Here is a 19,146-nt window from a genome sequence, read left to right on the forward strand (position 1 = left end):
TTAGCTGACATAGCATGTGTCCTGTGCTCTCAGCGCCCTGCCGGGGGTCTTTATTCCTGCTTCCTGCTCTCCCATCCTCCTCGTAACCTGAATGTGATGTTACTGTAGTGTGGCTGTATTCATTAGATTTTTGTATATTATTTTTGTATACATTTCTTTGTAATTCAACAAGCATTTAATGACAGTTTACCATTGTGCCAGTCACTTTGTTAGATAGTAGATGTAAGACATGAATAGAAAATACTCCCTGTCCTTGTAGAGCATATAATCTCTAACTATCAGAAGTTGGCAGAAAGGTCTCATTGGAATGTATGATTCCTCAATTTTAAATTTATTTGGAAAAGTCAGGTTTGGTTGAATTCTCTTTTGTTCCTAGTAATAAATATCAGAATTCCCTATATCTAAAGTCTGAGAATAGAAGCAACTTTTTGTATTGTAGCCCACAAAATAGTATGACTTGTGTTATTCAAAAAATAATGTCATTACCCATTTCTTAAATTCTAGAGTGAATGGTCAGGTGATTGTATTCACAATTTTCTTTTAGGAGACTTTCATCGAAAACTTCCACGAACTCCATCCAGTGGAACCATGTCTTCGGCAGATGATCTAGATGAAAGAGAACCACCTTCCCCTTCAGAAGCTGGTATTGCCTTCACCTGAATCAAGTTCCCACTAAACCCTTTGAGTCAGCAACACTGCATATTAGGAAAATAGTATAATTTAAAGAATTACTTTGCTGTGTATTAAACAAAAGACATTATATTGACTTAAATATATCCCAAAAAATTATGTACAAGTAGGGGTTGATAATGCACTAGTGAAATGTTATAAGCAGAACTACTAGATCTAAAATGTATTAGCATGGTGCAAAAATAGGCTAGTTATTTTAATCTTTTATAGACCTAATACAGTGACTTAACTGTTAAAAGGGTTGCAATGCATGAGAAACTGAGAGAGTCTCTTTAAAAAATAGTGCAAGAAGTTAGGCAGGAAAAGTAAATAAATTTGTTCTTGAGGACAAGGAAAGTTACAGATGTTGACAGATACAAAAGAGAAATCAGTTACCTTAATGACTTGAATTAGACTCATATAAATTAGTTTTGTACATTTGAGAACTTCTTATACCTTTTGGGCGTCATTTACTAGAATGATATGGAACATCTGACCTTTGGTAGGATATTGATATAGAACTAGCTAGTATTACCTTTAATTTTATTATGAACTCAGAATAAGAGTAGTTTTATCTTTAATGCAAATAATAGTGATGCTAGTGGTCTCATACAGCTAGTTTTCTTTGAAGCTTTTGTAGGGGCATTTTCTAAGACTGTAATGCCACCTCTAACCGACTTCCAGGTGCTATAAAGAGTATATTAATAACAGTGTAGATTCACTGGTGTTGAAAACATTATGCCATGCTATTTTAGAAGTATCTTAGTGGTTTTTTGGTGATTTTTACTTATAGCTCAAATGTTTGATAAATGTGTACTTTGTAAGAGATCTATAAATTGGATGCTTATTTTGATGTTATAGACTCAAAATAATAGCTTGATGTAACATATGAATGATTACAAAGTCTAAAGATTTTTCAAAATTTAGCATCATGTGTTATAATTTTTGTCATCTTACAATTCTTACACTAATTTATTTCTGTTGCAAGGACCCAATTCCCTTGGAACATTTAAGAAAACATTGATGTCAAAGGCAGCTCTCACTCACAAGTTTCGAAAATTGAGGTCCCCCACAAAATGTAGGGATTGTGAAGGCATTGTAGTATTCCAAGGTGTCGAATGTGAAGAGGTAAGATCTTTCAGGAATTACATGAGCTCCTTCATGCTTTTTGCTTTATACTCTTTACTAATTTTATTGATTAGGCTCTCTTGCAAGTATATTTTTAATAAATTGAACCACAGTGTAGTTTTATATTTCATTTAGCTATTAAGTGTATTTCAGACACTACAAGTAATACCTTTTAAAATTATTTTTGTTGTGTTACCACTTTACCTATAGTTTGCTCAGTTGTCCATAGTTTTAAGGTGAGTGAACCATTTTTTAACTGTCATTTTCTTGTAGTGTCTCCTTGTTTGTCACCGTAAGTGTTTGGAAAATTTAGTCATCATCTGTGGTCATCAGAAACTTCCAGGGAAAATACACTTATTTGGAGCAGAATTCACACAAGTTGCAAAAAAGGAACCAGATGGCATCCCTTTTATACTCAAGATATGTGCCTCAGAGATTGAAAATAGAGCCTTGTGTCTACAGGTACGTTGTAACTCTTAAAATTAAGTTTAAAAATATAAATGCCTGTGTGATTTGTTCTAATGATGAGACTTTAAAGGAAAACAATGCTCTCAATTTTTAGTAAGTAACTGAATTTATTCAGACTTTGTTAGAAAATGTTACCTCATTTGGCCCTAGGTTTTCCTAAATTATTAATAAAAATTAAAGTAGACACATCAGATATATGTGGATGTCTGCATTTAGCCATTTGTTCTAAAGGAGAATTTTGCCAAATTTGTCCGTTTCCTTCTCAAGGGAATTTATCGTGTATGCGGAAACAAAATAAAAACTGAAAAACTGTGTCAAGCCTTGGAAAACGGAATGCACTTGGTAGACATTTCAGAATTTAGTTCACATGACATCTGTGACGTCTTGAAATTATACCTTCGACAGGTAAAGTTTTTACCCTTAAAACATACCATTAAATAGAAAAGAACAAAAATATGATTCATATTTTGCTGATGACATTTGCTACATGTATATTTTCATTGACATAGACCATATTAATGTGTCTCTAATTATTGTTACAGATCAAAGAGTATATAAAATACATGTACAGTTTAAAGGCCCATAATATTTAAAACATTCATTTCCCATCACCTAGCTTTAGGAAGTAGAACATTAGCTTATTGAAGGCTCCTATGTGCCCTTCTCTAGTAGTAGCCCTCAACTCCACCCCAGTGGTCTATTCTAACCACGTTAATACCTCCTTCTCTTTTCTTAATAGTTTTAATACCTGTTGTATGTTCCTAAACAGTGTATCATTAAGTTTTAGGTAACTGAGAGGAAAGCATAAATCTAGCTGTGTATTACTCACACTGTTAATGAAGGATTCAGTAAGTTCAACACTGTCGGAGTCATGGTCCAGCTTTACCTTCATTGATACTCTCAAGTAGCCATTGTGAGAGGTCAGTGGGCAAGATCATGAAGGCATCCTGGGAACATGCAGTTCAACAGATTTGGGGCATCACACAGGGCTTTTGTATAAGCTGGGTACTGGAGATTCAGCAGGAATATGATCAGGGCTGGGCTGCTCTGTATTTTCTGTTTCTGTGCTCACTGTTGTATCTGGGGCTTACAGGAGTAGATCCAAAAAAGAAAAAAACAAAAACAGAACACTTTTGTGGGGTGAAGCAGTAATTGACCTTAGTGACTTCAGGCAGCAGCTCCTAAAGGGGTTGCAGGAACGATCACGACATTGCCACGATGAGCCAAGTACAGAAAAGAGCTGGGTCAAGCCCAGCTGCATTCTGTCCTTGGGTAAAAATGAAGAGACAGTCACAGAGAGCAGAGCAATGATGGTTCTTTACATGTCCATCTCTGGAGTTCTGTTCTGCATCTGGATTCTTTTTAATATTGTGAATAGCTGTCATCCTAGGATCTCCCTTTTCCGCCCCTTTCTGTCTTCTGAGGGAGCACCTGTCTTCTGTGTCATGTCTTCCTGTTTGTGGTTTATGCTCCTGTTTTGGTCATGCCATTCTTGAGCAAGGTGGAGTAAGTGTAAATTTATTTATTTGTAAATGTCTTTATTCTACCTTCTTGAATGGGATGGAAGAGTGGATATGGATAGTATGGAAGGTTATTGTGTTCTAGACTGGAAATTATTGTTCTTCCGAATTTTGAAGGCATTTTTTATTGTTCTCTTTGAAGTGTGAAATCTTTCTCATTTCTGATTCTTTGTATGAGGCCTATTGTTTGCTCTCTGAAAGCTTGTAGAATCTTCTTTTTTTCTCCCCATTGTTTTAAAATTTCACAGTGTATGGATATATTTCACCTTGATATGGATATATTCTCATCTGTCATTTCAGGTACTCCACATACTCTGTCCTCCTTGGCCTTTTGTTCTTAGGACTTTTATTTTGTTGTTCATTTCCTCCTATTTTCTCTGTATTTTCTTTCTGGAAATGTGCATACTGGACAGCTTGTACTGGTTCCTTCATCTTTTCTCTATTATTCATTTCTTTTTTTGTTTTTGTTTTCTTTTAACACTTTATAAGAGGTTTCCTCAGGTGTTTTGTTTTGTTTTCTTTTGTTTTTTTAAGTAGGCTCCACGCCCAGCATGGGACCCAACATGGGGCTCAAACCCACAACCCCCAGATCAAGACCTGAGCCGAAACCAATAGTTGGATGCTTACCCAACTGAGCCACCCAGGCACCCTGAGATTTCCTCAGTTTTATATTCCACACCTACTGTAATCTATTTCATTTCTGAGATCATATTTTAATTTCTAAGAACTTGGTTCTCTGTTCCTTTTACAACATCCTTTTTAATGATTATAGTATCTGAGATATTCATAACTTGTTTCTAAAAAGGATTCTTTTCTCTGCTTAGTCTCTAGTGCTTTTCAATAGGACTATAATTTGAGCCCTATATATAATATTGAATTTTCTAGGAGCCACATAAAAAGAAACAGGTGAAGTTAATTTTAGTATTTAACATACTGAAGTATCATCTGAACATCTAATCAGTACTTTTAAATTTTTGCTGAAATATTTTTGTTTTTTGTTTTTGTTTTGTTTGAAAGGAGGGGTTACTGAGTCTTTGAAATCTGGTGTGTATTTTTCATTTAGAGTATATGTCAATTTGGAATAGCCACATTTCCAGTGCTCAGTAGCCATATGTGGCTAGTGACTACCATATTGTCAACACAGTTCTAGACCTTCAAGTGGTTTTGTTTCTGCTTATTTTTACTTCAATCTTTCATGGTTATCACTTAAAATGAAAGAATTGGGAATTGAAATCTCTTTGGAAGCTTTTGAATACATGCAGGCTTTAAAAATTTTGAATTTTAGTGTGATCTAGGAGGGCTATTTGGGAAACACCTGTTGTCTGTATCTCTAGGTCTCTGCTCTTTGGCTTGGCTGATACCCCAGAGAATGGTCTTTCCCTGCCTCTAGGTGTGGTGCCAGAACTCTGTGAGCCACATTGGGTAAGAAGGCTCCAGGATCTCTGCCATAGCATGCAGACAGTCACTAAATCCCTATTTTTAGATAGTTGCCCACCTGTTGCTTGTGCTTGACATTGCCCATCCAGAGGCCCTCTCTTTTACACTGCCCAGAGAAGAAATCCCCACACTCCTGGGAAAGAGGTTGTTCAAAAGCATGGAGTGGAAACAAGGATCTGGAGATCTTATACTTGTTAAATAGCCCACCCTCCGCCAGGATCAGAGTACCTAGTGCTGACAGTCTCTGGGTCGCTTATAAATTGCATTGGTTCTCATTTTGGAATTTTAGCTTTCTCAGGACTGCTAAGCCATTACTTATTTATCTGCTCTTCAATGGTGAAATGTAGCTTTTATCTCCTTTCCTATTCTCCTAGTCTTGTGGGCTTAACTGTGTTTCCGTGGGGTTGCCGGAGGGAAAGAAACTAGGTACAGATGTTGGATCTGCCATGTTAGCCCAGGAAACTTGATTTCTTTACAGGATTTTCACCTTTTGCAGAATTCTCAGCTGAGAAATGGGGACGGAATACCTCTGAATGACTGTTAATCTCACAATGAATCATTCTGTCTCTTCTAGCCAGTCAGGGAGAGGAAATAAATGGGATCCAATACTATTCCATCTCAAGAATACTGTGGGGAGCCATGCTCAGTTCTTATAGTATTAGAGAGTAGCCTTCATTTTACTCATATATGGGAAGTCTGAAGCCTCAAGAGGTTAAGTGAGCTCCTTCAGATCTCAGAATAATAGAGGTAGAAATTAATCTCAAGGCTTCCCCTCTCTGGGACCAGCAGGGGAAACTGGAGAAGTGGGTGCCTACCTCACCATAGATAGTATAGGACACCAGCTAGCCAGAGATAGGCTGTTTCCATCACTGAGCAGTGGAAATACTGAAATCACTTATGCCAGTAGAGAGATCAAGTTGGCATGCCCCTTGATAGTTTGAGAGAGGAACTTTTTCCTTAACCTATTTATGGCAATTCAAGTTGTATTTAAAAATTAGATGAATAAAATGTTGACAGAGTCTTTCTTATAAGCCATATTGTCTTATGCTAATCTTCAATCTGGCCAAAGTAAAACAAAAGGAACCAATAGCATTTTATTCTCTGTCTACCCTATACCAATAAAATTCAGAATATAAGCTTTTTCTAATTAATATGACTGGGCTTGTTTTAATAAAACAGTTGAAGATCATGCTAACTTTGGGGCAGTCATGAATGTAATTGGTATAGGATATATAGCAAGAGTTTTAAAATCCCTCATGCAGCTTTTGGTTTTAGAAAGTTTTACTGATTATCAATTAACTCATTTTTAATATAGATATAATTTTTGGCGGTGATGTCAGACTCACTTTATAGATAACATCAATAACAAACATATGTGTATTTCTAAATGTGGATTAACCTTAAGTCCCTTAGAAGGGACATGCTAAGTCCATCAGTAGATATTCAGTAAATTATTAACAGGGAAAAAATGGACAGAAGGATATTCCTAATGTGATTTTATATTTCTTTAGCTCCCAGAACCATTCATTTTATTCCGGCTGTACAAGGAATTTATAGACCTTGCAAAAGAGATCCAACATGTAAATGAAGAACATGAATCAAAAAAGGATAACCCCGAGGACAAAAAATGGCCGAGTACATGTATAGAAATAAACAGAATTCTTATAAAAAGCAAAGACCTTCTAAGACAACTGCCCGTGTCAAATTTTAACAGTCTTCATTACCTCATAGTTCATCTTAAGCGGTAAGAGTTTTGTACAAGGCAAGCATTCAGTAGTGGGTGGATAATTGATCATTTTTTTTGTTTTGCTTTTTTTTTGTTTTGTTTTTAATTGTGGTAAAACACATAAATTTACCATCTTGCAGCTCAGAGCTGCCTCCTATGTGCTGTGCTCTGGTGGGGGACATAAGGCTGCAGATGTCAGGCTTCTGTCATCTGTTGTGCGGGTCAGCTTGAGGGCAGACCTGCAGGCAAGTGCAGCGCCGCACCATTCCCGTTCTGACGGAGCCGGCACAACGTGCGGAGGACGATGAGGGCATGCAGGGGTCGTGAATCAGAGAAGGTAGCCCTGAGCCAGACTTGAGGAACCGGGTGGTGGTTTGGTGACACAGAATGTGCAAAAGAGCATTGCAGGTAGAGGGTAACAGACACAGGGACACGAGGTAATTTTGCTTTGGGGAAGCGTAGGTAATTTGGTTAGGCTGGGCCATAGCAAGCAGTAGCTTGAAGTGAGCTAGGCAGAGGCCTGATAAAGAAAGTCATACATACCTGCCAGATGAGCTGACTGCCTTCCTTCTGTACCCACTAAAGAATTTTGAGCCAGGAATTTAGCATGTTTAGATTTGTTTGTTAGATCTTTCTGGCAGCAGTATGGAGAATGGGTTGGAGCAGGGGTCGTTTACTGCAATTCAGAGCTTCTTGGGTAGTCATAGAAATAAAAGGTGTGGAGAGCTTGAAATAAGGCCAGAGCATTGGGAGTGGCAGTCGAGCAGAAAGCTCTTTAGGAGACAAAATCAGCTTGGCTTGAAGACCAGCTGTGGCAATGAGACAGCAATCGACGATGATGTTTAAGTTTCCGGCATAAGGACCCGGGAGGATGCGCTATATACTAAGATAGGAGCAGCTCTTCGTTTTTGTTTTTGCTTTTCTGCCGGTAAAACTTTAGTAGTTCCTCTACTTGCTTAAATTTTATCCTAATACTGTGAAACCCAATTCAGTGTGTGGTCAGTATCTAATCAAATAAATATATCCTTTTTCTAGACTTCTGCTAGCCCATTTTTCCTCCACCCTTCCCGACCCATAGTAAACTACCAGCAAGGAAATCTAATAGGCAAATCTAATACAGCTTTATGTGTTCTACTTCACAGAGTCGTAAATCACGCAGAAGAAAACAAAATGAACTCCAAAAACTTGGGGGTGATATTTGGACCAAGTCTCATTAGGCCAAGGCCCACAACTGCTCCTGTCACCATCTCGTCTCTTGCCGAATACTCAAACCAAGCGCGGTTGGTAGAGTTCCTCATCACTTACTCACAGAGGATCTTCGATGGATCCCTGCAGCCACAAGAGGTAGTCATGTGCAGTACAGGTGGTGGCGCACCTCATGGGGATCAAGGCTGCCTTCCAAAGCCTCTGTTATCGCCAGAAGAAAGAGACCCAGAACATTCTATGAAGTCACTGTTTTTCTCTTCAAAGGAAGTGAGTTTTGACCTTTATGGAATTGTGGTGGAACTTTGTAATGTTTATTAGTTATTAATAAGATTAAAGTTAAAAATCTTTGAGTTGTATTGAGGTGTGTTTTACTTCTTCAAATTAAAAAATTCTCCTCTGTCAACAGGATATGCATACTGTGGATAGTGAAACCAAAATTTTTGAGCCAGCTACATCATTTGAGGAATCAGAACGAAAGCAAAATGCATTAGAAAAATGTGATATGTGTCTCATTGGTGAGTGGCCATGTAAAATACATGTTTGCTGACATCAAACTGTGCCGACAAACCTTGTCTAACAGCTGCCGTGAGTGAAGTTGAGAGAAATCAGTGAAAGAAGCTTCATTAGTAGATGCATCTTTACTGGTCATTAAAAAGTTGCTGTTTACTATACCTTACATTTAAATGAATGTCATCCTTTACAATAATCTTTCTTATACAAAGACATCTTGGAGTTCATAAGTGTATTTGTTCTCTTTCTGAAAAAAATTCTTTTTCATTTTTGCCATCAATTAAAAGTCAAGGCAGAAATGTGTTGAGCAGCATGAATTATCATACCCTCTGTTACTACGAATCATTGTATTGACCTAACTGCTCATAACAAGGCAACTAGACTCCTAAAATTTAAAAAATTTAGACTCCTAAAACTCCTAACATTTTTTTTCAAATGCTTTTACCTGTCACCTTTCACACATTAAGCACAAATATGTATATTTTATTCACTGTATGATAATTTTAGTTGCAGTGATTAGTAGCTGTCATGCTGGTGAAAAGGCTTCCATTTGTTACCATAATGCTGTATGTCGTTAGAACTAAATTCCAGTTTTTAAAACTGTAGAGATATATGTTAAATTTGATGTGTAATCCTATGTCAATGATCATAGCCTGACAGGGTCTAAAAAGTAAGGGAGCTAACAGTCATTGAAGCATCTGCCTGCTCTGGGCTAAGCACTGTGCTTATTGTTTGATTCCATTTATCCGATTTGATCTTCATAACAGTTCTGTGCTGTAAAGTCTGTAGTGTCAACCCCATTCGACTCATAGCTGAATACTCTGAGAGAAGTTAAATAATGCCAGAGGTCATGCCGCCAGTAAATTGTTCAGTCAGTATTTGAACTGATATTTGTGCTTATTTTACTATCTCATGATCGAGGGCTCCCAATTAGGAAGAGTAATTACAATAAATGTCATTTTTTGAGAGCCCATTATAGACCAGATCATTGTGAGCACTTTTCATGATTAGGTCATTTAGGCCACACATCATCATAGATACACAGTCATGATCTTTTCTGACAGATGCAGACACTTTGTGCTGGTGACATTGCCTTGCCCAGTGCAAAAGTGGTAGAACTGAGCTCCACCCGGCAGCTGGGCTTCAGAGTCTGCACTCTTACCCATTATGCTCTAAGTTCGTCCCTCAGAACTTTAAGAATGTACTTCGACTCAGGTCATGATCCCAGGGTCCTGAGATCGAGTCCTGCGTGGGGCTCCCTGCTCCACAGGGAGTCGGCCTCCCCCTCTGCCCCTCCTCCCACTCGTTCTCTCAATCTCAGTCTCTCCCTCTCTCTCTTTCAAATAATAAATAAAATCTTTTTTTAAAATGTCAAAGAAAAAAAAAAAGTACTTTGGTTGGTGGCTGTGGCCCGACCACCAGCAGTCAGTTCCTTTAGAGTGGTCCATAGATGCGGGGAAGGACCTGGGAAGGCAGACCAAGAGCGCAATGCCCTGGAAGCCCAGGGGAGAGAGGTCAGCAGTGTCAGGTAAGGAAGAAGGTCAGATGACATGAAGACTGACAGGTGATTCTGATGGCCTCCCGTCGGCAAACCTCTGCCCCAGAGATGTGGGAGAAGGACCTGGCCGAAGGGAAAAGGATTGCAGTGTGCTCAGGGCAGCTGAAGTTCAAAGCCAGAATGGTGCCGAGGCACAGATTTGTCTGATATTTTCCAGCAGGAGAGGACAGCGTGAGCAGAGGGCTGGGGTTCTCCAGGAGTTGGAATTTTTTAGTGGAGACGCTACAAAAAGGGACCAGGTTGGAAGAAGCTGAGGCTTCTAGTTTGAGAAAGCATGGACCGTGGGTCCAGACTTGATAGGAAAGAGAAGAAAGTAAGCCTGGGAAGAAACAGTCAACGGGGAGAATGGTGTTTTTGACTTGAAACTGAACTCTTCAAGCTGCATTGGACAGGATGAATGTTGTAGCGCATTTATGAGTTGCTCAGATAAGAAGGCATCTGAGGCATTTAATGGGATATATTCTCACTGTGGGTTGAATGTAACTGAAAATAGATTGGGTTGGCAAAAGCCTTTGGATTCAGGACACACCTGCATTTGGTTGGTGTGTAAATTGGTGTAGCTTTTCTGGGTTAATTTACCAATACCTACTGAAATTGTGATACTCCTTTCACCTCACAAATACTTGTTTACATGGAGCACATTAAAAAAAAAGTTACTTCAGCAAATTTTTTTTTTTTACTAACCTGCAGTGGATTTTGTAGCTGTTTATTATATTGATTTAAATAAATATAAAATTCTAACATTTTTATTTCAAGTGCACCTTTAATACTTTATGAGTATTTAACTTCTCTGCATAGATAACTGAGAATAACTTGGAAAAATGTTAAGACTCTTGTTAACCATATGTCATGAGGTTTGATTTTTAAATAAATCTTTTCCTTTTTTAGACAACAAAGTGGGTTTGCTTGTAGACCAAGAACTTGAATCAGCATCACAAAAGATGGAAGACGTGTTTAAAACTTCCAGGCTCCTTACTCTGCAATCAGATAGGGAAACAAACAGTGTTGAAAGGCATGCTCCAAGGACCAAGGTTAGACCTGCAAGTCTGCCTGTAGATAGACTGCTTCTTCTTGCAAGCCCTCCTAATGAGAGAAATGTCAGAAATACGGGGAATGTAAATTCAGACAAGTTCTGCAAGAATCCTACCTTTGAAGGAGGTAATAGGAAAGATACTCCTACTATTGTCTGTTCCAAATTGGATGGCTTTAACCAGCAAACTCTACAAAAAACTCGGGAGAAACAGTATGAACAAAATGGCCTCAGTACAAAGACTGTCATGACTGTGCCCAACGCACTCCAGGAAAGAGGGGGAACCGCGAGCGTCAGGATGGGCGGGGACCAGCCAGGCAGTGCCCCCCAGCCCAGTAAGCCGTACACAGAACCAGGCAGGTCAGCGAGACAGGTGTCGGAGAGACGGCCCTCCGACTCCTGCCCTCCCGCTGCAGTCAGAGCACCCAGAACGCTGCAGCCCCAGCACTGGACGACGTTTTACAAACCCCGTGCTCCCGCCGGCGGCGTTCGAGGGGATGAGGAGAAGCCCACCGCACCCTCCCCAGCACTGCCTCCCGGCACAGCCCCCGCCCCCCAGGGCCCCGTGCTAAAAACAGCTCCCGCCTCGGACCAGGCGCCCGCTGCCTCCACGCAGCCCGCCAGCAAGCCCAGAGCGAACTCTGAGGAGCGGGACTTGCCCGAAGTGCCTCCTGCATGTCAGAGACCGAGGCTAAAACGAATGCAACAGTTCGAAGACCTTGAAGATGAAATCCCGCAGTTTGTGTAGGGTTGTCAGAATTCAGCTTTTCTTTGTTGTTGTTTCGTTTTGTGGTATTGTGTTTGTTTCGTGAAAGAAACTTCCGACAGGGCCCCTTCTGTGTAGTATTGCCACATCATGGGTTTTGCTTTTTGTCCCTATGTCATGTTATACTGTGTTGGTCATACTGAATGGTAGCCTGTTTTGATAGGGCCCATCTGTGCCTCACTGGAATTCTCTGTATTTTTAAAGTTGTGAATAAATAGGTGGACTCATGTTTTTTTTAAAGTTTAGTTGATTTTTCCCATAAAATGGTCCATTTAAATGCATCCCTAATATATGATATAGTTCTCAGCTAATAGGTGCAATTGGGGAAAATCCGCTTTATTTTTTGAAGCGAAACTACAGTGCTTATTTATAAAAGGACTATTTCCGAATGCAAGTGCCTGAAAGATCTTTGTCTGGTATGATTGTTTTGTTCACATGATTTTATAGTGCGTCTTTGACCACTTATATGGTATGTATGTAACCTTTTATTTTTCAATTGGCAATTCACCTTTTAATATTTACACAATGGCCAAAAGGCTTGCAAATCTCTATTTAATTTCATTTTGATTAATGGCCAGATTTTCCATGTGGTAGTCAGTTGAATTGTACAAAGAAAGTGCACTTAAACTTGTTTCTAAATTACATAGTTCAGTTATGTCTTATTTGGCTTTAGATGGTTTTAACACATTTAATATTTTTTCACCTCTTGGCTTTATTCTGCATAAACTTTTGTTGTTCAACAGTTCTGAATGTTTCGGTATTTTATATAATGGTCCAATAATGTTTTAAAATTCAGTGCATTTTTCTTCATGTTGTCTGGGTTGTTTTGTTTTGTTTTTTTAACCACTCCTTTGGTATGAAATGTTTTCACTTTTAAGCAATTTTATGTACTTTTTCTACCTGAATTTTTAACCATTGACAATGTATGTTTCATCCAAATCATGCAGAGATTTATTTAAGTTGATTCTAAGAGTATAGTTTGATAAGCCTCATTGTTTGGAATTTGAGAAAAGGTATAGATGACTGGATGGATATATTTCATTTATAAAATTCCCAGTTTTTAGAACTATTGCAGTTCTGTGATTTTCTGGGTTTCATCATTTTTGCCTAAAATAGGATATAAAAGGGACAAAAAATTAAAATAGCCTCTTTTTCTATGTGTGAATTCTATTTGTAGCATATGCTTTTATAGGAACATGTTATCCTTGATAAAAAATACATATTTTATATATATTAAATATATATAGATTAAGTGTGTGTGTATATATATATATATACATATATATATTAATATATATATATATTAATTTAACAGGTTAATATATATATATATGTGTGTGTATATGTATATATATATATATATATATTAACCTGTTAAATTATTTCAAGTTCTCGTGGCTTCTCTGAAGTTGTTGCCTCTTAGGGTGTGAGACTTTGAGATTTAGTAACCATTGGCTTAGTGGTCAACACTTGGGCTCATACACCCCTTGACTATAACATGGAATGCATGTTGTGGGAAGTTGCTCTTTAGCTCTGTATGACATTATGGACTAGGGAGAAATGAGTAACTCCTTTGTGCTAGAGTCTTGTTTTTAGTCCTTACTGTACAAAATATAAAAGAATTGTATTGCTACGAAAACCTAAAAAGAAAATAAGAGCCAACATTTATTAAGTCCTCTCTTTGTGCCATGAACTCTGCTAAATTCCTACAGAAATGATTTCAAGTTCACAGCAGCCTACAGTACGTAGGTAAGTATTTTACTATTCCTGTGTTGCAGATAAGGAAACCAAGGCTTAGTTATGTTGTGCTTTGGTTCCACAGGTGTAACAGTTGGAGTCAAGTCTCAAACACAGGGCCGTCAGATTCTTGATGGTTAGTGCTCTTGATGACTGTGTTATTACTAAGTAATATCAGGTAATATTTAACAATAGAAAATCCACCTTTAAAATTTTTGTATTGTGGCAAAATATGTATAACATAAAATTTACCATTTTAGCCATCTTTAGGTGTACAGTAGCATTAAGGACATTCACATTGTTCTGCAGCCATGACCACTATCCCATCTCTAGAACTTTCTCATCATCCCATACTGAAACTTTGAAAATGTACTTTTAAACTCCTTCAGATTTCTTTTAATGTATTGAGACAACCGAGTCAAAGAATCCATCCTATAATCAGCTGGCCTCGCTGCTAAACCTCACAAGTGAGAATTCCACTTGGTCCTTTCTGTCTTTAGGGCTCTCTGGCATCTCATCCAGCTTGATCCATCGGTCTCTAGGTGCTTTCTCGTTTCCTGGGACATTGAGCAAGTGTCTCCTGAGCAGATGCTGCTATTTCTAGAGTACCCAGGGTGTACACTGCTCCCTGTTCCACTTAGGAACGTGGTAGCAGTTCTTCACAGGAGGTTGTTTTATGACACACAGAAAGAATGAGAGTGGAGCTCTCTCTTTTAGAGCTGCCAGACCACCAGAAAGATTTGTGGAAAGCATCTTGTTCAAGTTTGCAAGAAGTCATCTGTGAAGGGTTGATCATGACTTTCTTTGATAGGCTTGTTTTACATGCTGAGAACTTAATTAGCATCTATGAATACTTAAAATTACTTTTAGTGCACTTCAGGCAATGTATTTCTTTTGATACAGAGATGAAGAAGAGATGATCCCTGTGAAGGACTTGTCCAGATTTCAGAAGCCAGTGAAGTCATACCTCCCTTCCTTGGGTGATTTAATTTAAAAATGGTACTATAGCTACACCATTCCCAGCTAACCTTGTATTACTTACAGTATTTGTACAACTATAAACATCTCTTTAAATGGCAACCATGTATATTTTCATGGCAGGTTATCGTCAGTGTAATTCTCTGGGGTTTTCTTTCCTAGGGGCAGGAAATTGTTTTGATGTGCTGATATGATTATATCCACAGACAATTCAGTAATATCTGGAGTCTAGCAAAGTTGCTACATTCACAATATGCAAAAGTCAGTTGTCTTCCTATATATCATAAATTAATAAGAAATAAAAGTTTTTAGAAAGATCTCAATATAAATTTGAAATACCTGAGAATAAATCTAACAAAATATATACAAGATCTTCATGGAGACATTTTAGACTATATTAAGCATTTAAGGAGATCTTGGAAAAAATGGAGTGCTCTATGATGTGCCTGGATGGGAAGCCTCAATATTGTAAAGATGTTCATTTACCTTCCATTTATTTATCGACTCAGTGTAGTCTCATCCAATATTGAACCAATTTTGAACCATTTGAAAGTAAGTTGCGGACATGATTCCCCATTACCCCTAAATACTTTAATGATGTTTCCTTAAAACAACCACTCCTACATAGCCACAGTAGGACAATCAAAATCAGGAGATTAACACTGATACAGAACATCTAATCTGCAGACAGCATTCAGATTTGCTGATTGCCGCAATACTGTTCTCTGCTCCAGCATCCCTCCCTATGCAAGATCAGATGGTGCATTTAGTTGTCCTGTCTCTTGTCTCCTTTGATCTGGAACAGTTTTTCAGTCTTTTCTTTCATGACCTTGATTTTTTGAAGAGTATAGGCCAGGTACTTTGTAGCATGTCCCTCAGGGTTCATCTAATGATTAGATAAAACAATTAGGGTTCCTCATGATTAGATTCAGGATATACATTTTTGTCAGAAATGATGTATTCTTCTCACTATATCATACCCAGAGGTACACAATGTCAAATTGTCCCATTCTTGGTGATGTTAGCTTTGATCACTTGGTTAGGATAGTATCTATCAGTTTTGTCTATTTTAAAATTTGTAAAGAGAATTTGGTGAGGACAGTCTTTGAGACTATGTAAATGTCCTGTTCCTTATCAAATTGTCACCAGTTAGTTTGAGTCTATTAACACTTGTTACCTGAATCAGTTATCACTGTTCTGGTTGCCGAATGGTGAGTTCATCATTGCTAATGCTTTGATACTCTGTGAGGAAGAGCAGTCCCTTCTCCATTCAGTGTCTATTCATTTATATCAGTGTGGACTCGGGGATTCCCACTTTATTCAGTAAGTTCCAATTTATGACTGCCATGTATTTTGATACTGAACTTTTCCCACATATGGTCTATGGGAGTCTATTCCAGCTTGTTTCTATGTCCTTTTGATTTTTTGAGCTCTTGCTTATTTTTTTGGCACATCAGGGTATCCCAGGCTTATCTTGTACTTTTGCTAAGAAACCTTGGTTCCTTTAAATGGAAAATAGTATGTGGAAACCAACACCTGAGAAGTGCTCATTGCTACTGGAAGGTCACTGATTGACTTGAACAGGTCATTGGATAAAGCCTTATTGGTGGACAGATCAAAGAAATACATGTCTGGGGGCACCTGGGTGGCTCAGACGGCTAAGTGTCTGCATTTGGCTCAGGTCATGATCCCAGGGTCCTGGGATCGAGCTCCACGTCAGGCTCCCTGCTCGGTGGGGAGTCTGCTTCTCCCTCTGCCCCTTGCCCTTGCTTGTGCTCTCTCTCTCTCTCTCTCTCAAATTTTTTAGAAAAAAAAAGAAATACATGTGTGTACACACAGACATACAGCTATATATATTTCTATACATACATATATAATGGAAACCTTGAGTTCACATTGGTACCTTCAATTCTAATTCAGTACTTCAGGGTTTAATCCAGTATTTCCCTTTCCATATTTGTAAGTCCTTTCTCTCATAGTGAGAAATCTAGCTCCCATAATCCTAAGTATATTATTTGCTTACTCTTTCTTTATGTTCCAACCGCCTGACCATGCCCACAGCTGCATTGGCCCACCTGGCTCCAAATCTGTCACGTAAGTCAGCCACCACTGCACTGTCCTGACCACACTCCTCCCTCATATGCCAGTTGAAACCCTAGCCCCAACCACAGGGACCAGGCCAGCTGAATCTTGACCCTAGTGATGTCACTCCTGACCCCACCGATCCATCCTAGGCCCTGGTCATCTGACTGAATCCCCCACCCCACCCAGAGAGGAGGGAAGGGACAAACTCATCATCTTTTGATAATGAGCAACTATTAAATATTTGCTCATTAAATTCACTAGGAAAAGTTTGCAAATGAATAAACATATCAGAAATGTTTAAACATGGATGTATTTATGAAATTTATAGGAAGTTTAAATTATTTTAATATCCCTTATCTCCACTCTAATACTTGAAAGTCATTTTTAAATATTAATATGTCCTGTAATACCTAAGCCATATAACTTATGTTGTTTTTTAATGTCTTTACAAGTTTAATTACCCTATAAACAAAATTAACATACGTTTCAGAAAGCAGAGTGAAAGAGACTATTTGTCCGTGGTTCTGAGTTACGAATGTGAATAGACCAGTGAGCTTTTTAATTGTCTAAGGAGTGCTGATTGGTAAGTGAATGTGGCCCTGGAATAAAGCTCAGGACATAGATCAAGTATGGGAAGATCTTATTTACGATGGTAGGCACAGAGCCTGGCATATTTATAGTTGCTCTCTGCTAAATTAACTATCTGTATCTCATTTCATTTTACACCAGAAATTTCCTTTTTGAGGTCCATTTTCAATGAATTAAAAACTTTTCTGCATCCAGCTATCTTCTTCAAAGTTGTGACAGTTCATCTAGTCAGTCGCCAGTGAAATCAGACCGTGCTGTGATAAGCACAGGAGCAGTGAACCTATGAATTCTCCATCTACAACTGCAGATACATATCTAACTCAGATTCACTGGGAGTTTTAAGTGATTTTTGTTTTAAATTGGATCATAAATGCATAAATGTGCAAATATATGTGTATTGCTTAAAGAATAACTATAAAATGAACTCCCATTAACACCCAAGCCCCTTCACAGAATGTTAGGGAACCACCAGAGCATGCCTCTCTAGTCAAACCTCTCCCCCTTTCTCCACACACATACCCACCCTGGTGTAATCTCTGTCTTGAATTTTTTTTTAAGATTTTTTTTTTTTTAAGATTTTATTAATTAGAGAGAGCACAAGCAGGGGGAGGAGCAGAGGGAGAGGGAGAAGCCGACTACCCGCTGAGCAGGGAGCCCAATGTGGGGCTGGATCCCAGGACCCTGGGATCATAACCTGAGCCAAAGGCAGTTGCTTACCTGACTGAGCCACCCAGGCACCCTTCTGTCTTGAATTCTATATTCATCATTTCCTGGCTCTTAAAAAAATTTGCTATGTATGTATTATTTAATTTCGACTGTCTCTAACCTTTTACAGTGGCATCCTTAATTCCTTTGTGGCTTGCTTCTTACATTCATCATCTTTTTAAGATTAATCCCTGTAAATGTAGGTGCAAACATATTTTTCCTTTTTTTAACTATAAAGGATTCCTGTGATAAATTTACTAAGGCAAGTATTCTTAACTGCCTTTTTCAGATGAGCAAATAGACTTTAAAGAGATTAAATAACTTACTATACGTTATAGAGCTAATAAGAGAGGGAGCTAAGACTTGAACCTTAATTAACATAAATTCTGTCATTGATAAATTATTTTATCTTCATTTTTTAAGCCAGATGCTGTCGTAAGTAATATATTTTCAGGCTATAGTTTTTCTTCCTGGTTGCTAGGAGACTGAAGTTTTGGGTTATATCCCAACTCCAAGGTCATTTTTAGTGTATGGGTGCATTAAAATTTATTCATTTCATTTAAACCATTGCATCTAAAATTGCTGAAGTTCTTCTGGGTTGCAGTGAGTTTTGTAGTTTAAACTTTGCTAATAATGAGAGAATAACAGAGCAGATGGTAGAATACACAAGCAGTTCTACCCTTCCACACTCAATTCCAAAAGAACAGTTTGGAAAAGAGTGCTATAATGGAGAGCTATTGAGGAATTTAAACATACAGAGAATATGGTTTTCATGAGATCTCCCAGCTTGGTAATCAGGAAAAGAATCAGCATTCCAGGTGAGAAACGGGCCCTAAATTAAGCCACTGACCTAATTCCGATTTATTTTTAGGAACATAATTGACAGGGATTAGTGACCCATTGTGAATGTGGAGTTCGTGAAGGTTGAGGGTGGAGTTGGCAGGGTAGAGAACGTGATGCTTAACTTGGAAGCCGGGCACATAATAGTTCTCTTCAGATATTATAAGTGAAAACAAAGGATTGAAGTTAAACATC

At 38.3% G+C, this 19,146-nt stretch overlaps 1 protein-coding gene across 5 annotated transcripts in view; it reads left to right on the forward strand.

Moving 5' to 3' along the window:
- ARHGAP29 (Rho GTPase activating protein 29) overlaps positions 1 to 13,185 on the forward strand; it is a 62,788-nt gene extending 49,603 nt beyond the window's left edge. For all 5 annotated transcript variants that reach the window (XM_032423261.1, XM_032423289.1, XM_032423280.1 and 2 more), the window contains 8 exons: positions 545 to 643; positions 1,658 to 1,797; positions 2,071 to 2,259; positions 2,533 to 2,670; positions 6,734 to 6,966; positions 8,091 to 8,421; positions 8,561 to 8,669; positions 11,111 to 13,185. In XM_032423261.1, coding sequence (XP_032279152.1) covers positions 545 to 643; positions 1,658 to 1,797; positions 2,071 to 2,259; positions 2,533 to 2,670; positions 6,734 to 6,966; positions 8,091 to 8,421; positions 8,561 to 8,669; positions 11,111 to 12,000 — 2,129 coding nt within the window. In that variant the 3' untranslated portion in view covers positions 12,001 to 13,185. The remainder of the gene's footprint in view (positions 1 to 544; positions 644 to 1,657; positions 1,798 to 2,070; positions 2,260 to 2,532; positions 2,671 to 6,733; positions 6,967 to 8,090; positions 8,422 to 8,560; positions 8,670 to 11,110) is intronic.
- Positions 13,186 to 19,146: the final 5,961 nt, after the last annotated feature.

This window comes from Phoca vitulina, unplaced genomic scaffold, assembly GCF_004348235.1.
Source record: "Phoca vitulina isolate PV1807 unplaced genomic scaffold, GSC_HSeal_1.0 scaffold2, whole genome shotgun sequence".
Lineage (NCBI taxonomy): Eukaryota > Metazoa > Chordata > Mammalia > Carnivora > Phocidae > Phoca > Phoca vitulina.